Below are 8,512 nucleotides of genomic sequence, written 5' to 3'. Positions count from 1 at the left end.
CTCCCCTTCCCTCTCTGGGCACATCCAGTTTCCAACCATTAACAAGGCGCCTGCTTCTAACACTGTTGCTGAACCAGGGCACCACCACAGGCCCCCTGCCCAGGGCCAGGAGCCTTTCCAAGTCCAGCATGGTGCTCATCATTCCCCAAGTCTCTCCCCATCTCTGGCCCTTTGCTCACCTCTGCCAGGACAGAGTATACTGAGGGGACAGGTGGTGTCAGGGTGACATTTGGGACATCCAGAGGGAGGAGACAGCACAGAGGCTGCAGAGTGCTCTGAGATGCAGGCGAGAGTCTCCCTCACAAACATGATAGTCATGGCAACAGTGCTCCAGCTTTTCCCGGAGAGTGGTAATTCAGCTTTAGACATAATTCCATCTATTTGGTTTGTTGCACAGTATTGCTCACCCAGTATGCTCACGACTGCTGAATTGTTTTTCTTTTACCATACCAAAGTCAGGGTAGTGTCACCCAACTTGCTTTTCCAGCACTTACATCCACGAGTGTGAGAGCAGGGGCAGGTCACAGCTGGATGACATATGCATTTCTTAGGCTTTTCTTAGCACAGGATACCAATTTCCTCCCTTTGCCAGAGTATCCCTGCATACCCTTTTAAGTACTGCATTCTGCTGCAGTACTCAGGGAACTCTGCACGTAGCATGAAGACAGCTGCCTGGGAGAGGTACAGCAGAGCTGCAGTCGGCAGCAAATGCAGCCTAAGACAAGTAACAGGAGTTTCATTTGGCTGGAGTCTGCAACTCCTGGGCAGACCATCACTTAATGGCCAGGCAGTTATCAGCTGGTGGGGCAGCACGCTAAGCATCCCGGTAAGAATGGCAAGAGGATGGCCAGTGATCAGTAGTGACAAGGCACACATTTCTGCCTGAAAATGAGACGGCAGTTTTTATTTGCAGGCACCTAGCATACAAGATCGCCGTCCGTCTGGTTCTTGCAGGCAGTATGCAGCAGTATGAGCAGACAGTAACACATTGTGGGAACACTTTTTCCTAAACTAGCTACTGAGAGACAACAACATTAAAGCGTAAATGACCTGAGGACTTTAACCCTCGAACATTGCCTGAGAGCTACACAGCAGGACATTATCTGCAAGTATGGGCTTCTCACCAGCAAAGCAACTGGTATCTCCTGGGAGCAGCCAGAGGAAACGGTTTTATAGAGGTGGAAGAAATAACTAGCAACAGCAACACAGCAGCTTGGTACCCCAAGAATAGACGTCTCTGGGTTGCTGAAGCCTGGTGCAAGCCTGAGAGCTAGTTTCCCTTTCTGGAAACACATAGCTGAGTAACAGCCCAGGACAGACCATAACTCTTCCTGTTCCTTTTAGACTTGTTCCCATTCTCTTTTCCTTCTGTCTTCTTTGCATAATCCTCCCATTGGTATGGTTTATAGACGGTATGCTATAGATTGGTTGTCTTATGTTTACTGTTTTAAACATCACAGGGGAAAGTGTATTTACACTGTCGGGAAAAATAAAAAAGGTAAAAAATACCATAAACAGCACTTAAATGAATCAGCACTGGCAGAGGAACTCTGAAAGCTTCCCACAACCAAAACCCTCCACCCATGCTCGCAGTGCTTGTGCTCCTTGAGGATCTTGGGTGGCTCCATCCACCCAATGTGGCAAGATGGGCAGAGGGGGGCAGAGGCCTGCCCCCGCCACATATGGTGACCTGTTCTGCAGCACTGGAGTCAGAAACGCCCCTCTGCCTGCAGGCAGCTGCCTGTTGTCCATGGGCATCACTCGCAGTATCAGGGACACAGGGTGATTACCTGAGAAACCCCCTACTCTGTTCAGGACTTTCTGCCGCTCCAGGCACTGTGACTGGCTGCACTGAGGGCACTTTGTAGAGGCTGCCGACACACAGCAGCCCTCCAGCTCCACAAATCTGCTTTCCTGTGGCACAAGGGTAGAGCCCATGCGTGGATGAAGCACGTGGTGTGTCCATAACTGAGTCTCACCCTAAATATTTGAAACAGAGGTACATAGCTGCTATTCTCCTCATTTGCAAAAACAGGAAACAGAGGCAGAAAACAAAACATCGTGTCCAAAATCACACTACATGCAAGCGATGGCACAGATATCATGTCAGCTACTTCCCACAAGCATGGCACTGATGCAGAAACAAATACCAAAGCCCCTCTCACTGCCTTTTCTCTTCAAGAAGGAACAAATTGTTTTGCTCAGAGCTGACTGTCCTTACATTTGGAATAGCCAGATATTGTTCATTCAGAAAATAATAAATTATTGTGTTTAATTTAATTTCCACCAGAAAAAGCAAATATTTCCAATGTTATTTTAGTAATTACATTCCACATCAGCAACACAAACCTATAGGGAAATCTATTGCAAGCTGGCTTACTGAATGACAGCTATCAAGTGCAGGGGGAAAAAAGGAACATTGAAGATCTGTCTTAAATCTGTTCAAACATGCTTAAGAACTAGGGTATACGAAATATACAAAATGCTAGTAATTCAAAACAATGACATTTCTGTGGGTCAACACTCCTTTTCCAGCTTGAGCTCAGAACACTTGCCTTGAAGACAAACACAGCCTCCACACTATTCTCTCAGGTAACTGTCTAATTTTTTCCCTTTAAGAATGTAACAAGCAAAATTTGGTCAAAATGAGCCAAGAAAATATTTCTTGAAATAATAAAAAACATCAGAAAATGTTCTTCTATACAGAAAAAAAAATCCCAAATATAACAAAAGTATAGTATCTTTGAAACGCCCATTTCGCAAAGTAACAGCGTATTTCATAGAGTGCCTTTTGTGATGTATTGGTTTCATTGTGATGAATACTATTCCTCTTTTATTAATATTTCCCAGTACCAGCTACAAGATGTGAAAAGCTGTACGTTGTTCACGGAAAACAGCACATATCTGGCAGAGCTCACAACATAAAGCCAAACGTATCTAGGGTTTGGGGTCTGCGGCATTTTGTACTTCAAAGTAGCTGTAGTGCCAGGCATGCCTTCATACACAGCGTGCATTCTGCAGTACTTAATTGACACGTCTTGGTGGAGAACTTTGCAATTAGTTTTGTCAAAAGAGAGTTTCCCTTCCTTTATAAAACAAGAGCAAGGAATATAACTTCTGCTTTATTCTAAACATGGTCCGTGTTCACCATTTTTCACTATGATGTGCTCTAGTTTCTGTTTCTTCCTTTCCGCCCTCTGTACCTTTCACTGCTGCCTGTATGTAGATTCCACGAAATTTTTCTCCACTTGTTTTGCAAAGCCAGAACTATCCTCTTACAGCGTGTTAACAGCCTGCAAAGCAAAACAAATAGTGTTTTCCTGGGTAGGTGGTTTATTCAGTGGCCTCACAGGTATCACAAAGTTGCAATTTATGCTGTTAAGAGCACTGACAAAGAAGGTACAAGACTGAAACACACACCAAGATCCATTCAGAAAATTTTGTCAGTCCATGCTGAGACAAACACAGCACCACTTAAGTTTTCCAAGACATGTTCACTACAACATACCTCTGCAAAGATTATTCCAGTTTTAACACAAAATTTATTCTGCAGCAGATTCTGGATCCAGACGGATTCACCTGCATCATTGTCACCATGCAGAACAACAAACTACAGAAAAAAGCCTCAGTAGTCTCATTACTGCTGCAAACTCGTGAAGCCCTGCTTGTGGGCTGTCTGATTTCAGCAGAGAGGCTACACAGTTCATTAATTGGCTTGGAGTCGCTTAGACCTGTGCTCAAGCTGTTAGCCTTTTGCTGCTCTCTGCTGAGAGCGGTTTGTCTGGAGTTATTACTGCCCATTACAACAAACACACACGTTGAAAAATTATTTGTTGGTGTGACTAATGCCTGTTTTCTCCATTCTTAAAAAAAAAAAAGTCAGAAAAAGGAAAAAGCACAAGAGCTACTGAATGTTAGGACAATATAAAAAAAAAATTCCTTGCCTTTTTTAAATAACAGACTTGTTTGACTGGAGGAAGCTATTACCTGTGCTAGTGAAAGAAGGCAGAAATGCTGAGACAAAAGCTGATATTTGAGTTCCATAGCTCCCAGCCCTTTTTCCTGATGATGCTGAGCACTCGCTAGGCACTTCCCATGGAGACCCACCAGGCCAATGGAGAAGTCCATCCATGGGGGTCCAGCTCTTGTTGCGGTTCCCATGCTGCAAAGGGAGGTGCTTTGCTGAAGATGTTGGCAAAGGGACGGCAGGGTGAAAGCTCAGCCGTCCCTTGTGTAATCTGTGCTCTCACCCCAGCCAAAATCAGTGAAGGTCATACACAGGGACAGCACTAAGAAGCTGATGCTGGCAGCTCTGGGGAAGTGATACAAGGCACAGCGCCTGTGGAAAACAGAACAGCCAGCCTTTTGCTGTATGATTCCTGTTTATGTCTTTAATCGTCATTTGCATAGCTTGAGCTGAACTTACAGAGGCATCTTCCCTTTGTGTGAAGAAGTAGGAGGAGCTGGGGTTTTTAATTCTGCTAACGCCACTTGCAGACCTGAGCAAAGCTGCCATGGGAGGAATGGGACAGGAGGGGTCCTGCTGCTTTCAGCAGCTGCCAGACAAATTTAGCTGTAGTGTGAAAGTGCAGCAAAGGCTGATACCCTCCAGGGAATTTAGGCAACTGAATTGGCCTTTAAATTAATCTGGGCTTCGGTGCCCTCAACCAGGTTGCAGAGGACACCTGGGGCAGGATCAGGCTCGGATGGTAAAAGCAGCAGTACCTGCACAGAGAACAGTGCCTGCTGGTGTAAGCCCACTGCTCCCATTCCCTCTGCTTCGTCTCCTCTCTTTAAACTCCTTCCCGCTAATATGCTATTTGCTGCACAGTCTCCGGGCTGAGGAGAAACGGGCAGAATCACTGGTGGGACTGCAGGTGTTTCCCACCCCAAAGCAATCTGGGTCTGAGACCGCACTGAACGGCTTCCCTGTGGGCTTGGAGCTTTCTCAGCTCCCTCTGGCCTGAGAAGCCCATCACAGTCTCCCACAATGAGGTCTCGGTCTGACCCATAGCTTTTCCTTTTTTAATACACAAGATTAAGCCAGTATTAGTCGGTTCAAGTCCAGACGGCAGGAGTCATTCAGTGCTTCGCGCTTTCCCACCCTTACAGCCCCATCCCGCTCCACACAGTGTGCTTGGGGGAGGTTTCTTCTTCTGCCCTTAAACACTAGTTCCATTTTACCAGTAGAGCTTCAGCTGTTTTCCAGTGACCAGGTAAAGAGCCAGCATCTGTGTTTGACATGGGAAGAGCAGAGCCCAGAGAGCAATAACACTTTCAGCAATAACACTTTTGTCCTACAGTAAGACAAAGTCCACACAAAGCCTCCCTCTCCCTGCCTCTGTTTTCCATCAGGCCATGATATTTCCTCACTAAGCAAAAGCCCACTGTCAACGTTGTGTTTTAATGTTGTAATCTCAAAAATACACAGTACAACCAGCTGCCTCCAGAGGCAGGGGCCAAAACACTGAGGTCTTTTTAAGGTAAAAATAATTATCCAAATCAAATCCAAGCAGGCTACTTCTGTTTCTAAAGCAGATTCAGCCTGGATACAGTCGATAAATATTGGAATAAACATATCCTTAAAGGTATGTGTTGATCTGATCATACAGTCTCACACATGAAGGAGGTGGCTCTGCATCTTACAGGAATGGTGGATTTGAGAGAAAATCTTGCCCATTAAAGAGCAGAGCAGTGTGCTATCAGTAACACAGCCTGCCGTAGGAAGGTGGCAGCATGAACTATGAAAATGTCTTACACATGGAAATAAAGGTACAAAATAGCTGTATACTTGTTTGTCACGTCCTTTCAGTCCCCTGTAAAGCTGTGGCAATGCAGGAGTTGGATCTATGCTTCCTACGCAGCAGCCCCAGAGCAGCCCCTGGTGTTTGTCTGACCATGCTGCCATGGCACAGAACTTAATTCCAAATGATTCAGCAGAAGTTTGGACTTATTTCTTTTGTTTGAAAGGCAACACAAAGAGAAAAGAACAATTCAGAGTGTTGTTTTTGCGGTGAGAATGGATTGGCAGCAGGCTAAGTGCATTGAGCAGTAATTACAGCAAGACGCAGAGCTTCTGTGCTAATGATCCCTCAAATTAAATTCCCGTGACCCAGTATAAGGCCAGGCGTGCAGTTTCTGTGCTTGGTTGCTGCCCTCTTTTGACCAACCTCCAGGAAAGCAAACAGAATGAAGGTTGTCAGGAAGAGAAAAGCATCAAACCACACTCACTCAGAGAAGACGGAAGAAAGAGTCTTGTACAAAAGAAAAATGCAATATTTTGCATCTTTTTCCACATAGGAAAAACAGTGAATTGCTTGTAAGAAGTCAGATCTGTTTTCTCTAAGACAATGTTCATTGACTCAGTATGTGTGTGAGAGGGAGAACTGATTTGTGTGATGAGACTATTTGTCACAAACATCATCTTGTCCTATACAATATTTTATACACCTATGAACTACCTTGCCCTTCCTCCCCCTAAAAGCAGTTTTTTTGAAAAGAGTGATTTTTTCTTTTTCAGTCCCTAGAAGAATATTTGAGCAGACTTCCAAGGCATTGCCTAGCTGGCTTCCATAAAGATTTCCATCTTAATATACATGTCTGTATCTTATTATCAGTGTCAGAAACGCTGAAAGAAAAGTTTGTCCTGTAAATAATAGTAATCCTTTATGGCAAATATAAGCTCTGCTCATCAGGACAAATCTCCTTCCAGCTTTAACTTCAAGAAGGGGACTCGGTCATTCAGGATCCTATTTGCAGATAAAGAAATGCATCCCACATATCAATTTACTATCAACTTTGTGTATGCTCACATAGTGTGCCATCAGCCTGTGTGCTCACAGGGCATGCACACAGGCCATCCATACTCTAGGAGGCTGCAAAAAAAGCAGCCACCTGATTACTCAAGGAGGGCTTTTTCGCATGCAAATCTTCAGTGTCTCTCTGGCTTAATATCTCACCTATGTGTAAGAAAACACTAATTACCTTTTCAGGTAATGGAAGTCCTCCCATGAAGTAACCCTGTCTTGTCATCTTACTGGATAGTGGAGGCGCCAAGCTTAAGAACCTCTTCCAAAAGTCCTGCTTTGTGTCAATAGGAACATGTTGGCACACATATCCTTGGCCAAAAAGCACAAACAGCATCCTCCAGTCAACTGCCTTCCCCCAGAACATCCTTCCTAGACTATTGAAGAGAGGTTGCCATTGACTTGCCTTCAGCCCCCTGAGCTGGAAGGCAGGGACAGGGAGTGGAATGAACCCCCATAATCCAGGAGGAAGCAGTTTACGACCTGCTGAGCCACCTGGACACTCACAAGTCCATGGGACTGGGTGGGATCCACCCAAGGGTACTGAGGGAGCTGGCAGAGGAGCTCGCCAAGCCACTCTCCATCATTTATCAGCAGTCCTGGTTAACAGGGAGGTCCCAGATGACTGGAGGCTTGCTGATGTGACACTCGTCTACAAGAAGGGCTAGAAGGAAGGATACAGGGAACTACAGGCCTGTAGCCTGATCTCAGTACTGGGGAAGATCATGGAGCAGTTCATCTTGAGAGAGCTCACCAGGCAAGTGCAAGACAAGCAGGGGATCAGGCCCAGCCAGCATGGGTTCATGAATGGCAGGTCCTGCCTGACCAACCTCATCTCCTCCTATGACCAGGTGACCTGCCTAGTGGATGGGGGAAAGGCTGTGGGTGTTGTCTGCCTGGACTTCAGTAAAGCCTTTGACACTGTCTCCCACAGCATCCTCCTAGAAAAGCTGGTGGCTCATGGCTTAGACAGGTGTACTCTTCACTGGGTAAAAATCTGGCTGGGTGGCTGAGCCTGGAGAGTTGTGGTGAATGGAGCTAAATCCAGCTGGCGACTGGGCACGAGTGGGGTTCCCCACGGCTCAGTATTGGGGCCATCTTTTTTAATATCTTTATCAATTGTCTGGATGAGGGGATGGAGTGCACCCCCAGTAAGTTTGCACGTGACACCATGTTGGGCAAGAGTGTTGATCTGCGTGAGGGTAAGAAGGCTCTGCAGAGCTATCTGGACAGGCTGGACCGATGGGCCGAGGCCAACTGTATGAGGTTTAATAAGGCCAAGTGCCGGGTCCTGCATTTGTGTCACAACAACCTCATGCAACACTACAAGCCTGGGGAAGAGTGGCTGGAAAGCTGCTCTGCAGAGAAGGACCTGTGGGTGCTGGCTGACAGCTGCCTGAACATGAGCCAGCAGTGTGCTCAGGCGGCCAAGAAGGCCAATGGCATCCTGGCTTGTGTTAGGAATAGTGTGGCCAGCAGGAGCAGGGCAGTGATAGTGCCCCTGTACTCGGCACTGGTGAGGCCACACTTCGAATATTGTGTTCTGTTTTGGGCCCCTCAGTACAAAAGGGACATAGAGTTGCTGGAGCGTGTCCAGGGAAGGACAACGAAGCTGGTGAAGGGTCTGGAGAGCAGGTCTTATGAGGAGAGGTTGAGAGAACTGGGGTTGTTTAGCCTGGAGAAGAGGCAGCTGAGGGGAGACCTTA

The 8,512-nt window shown here is 46.4% G+C and overlaps 1 protein-coding gene across 1 annotated transcript; it reads right to left on the bottom strand.

Moving 5' to 3' along the window:
• Positions 1 to 2,749: 2,749 nt before the first annotated feature.
• TICAM2 (TIR domain containing adaptor molecule 2) lies at positions 2,750 to 3,613 on the bottom strand (the record flags this gene model as incomplete). The annotated part of the gene is given in 2 exon segments (XM_075079021.1): positions 2,750 to 3,445; positions 3,448 to 3,613. Coding segments are annotated over 2 exon segments (405 nt in total), but the record flags the coding sequence as incomplete, so codon positions are not given.
• Between the last annotated feature and the right edge of the window lie 4,899 nt (positions 3,614 to 8,512).

The sequence above is a fragment of the Phalacrocorax aristotelis genome, chromosome Z (genome assembly GCF_949628215.1).
Source record: "Phalacrocorax aristotelis chromosome Z, bGulAri2.1, whole genome shotgun sequence".
Lineage (NCBI taxonomy): Eukaryota > Metazoa > Chordata > Aves > Suliformes > Phalacrocoracidae > Phalacrocorax > Phalacrocorax aristotelis.
The sequence above is the reverse complement of the archived record's forward strand: the minus strand, read 5'-3'. Positions and strand labels throughout refer to the sequence as shown.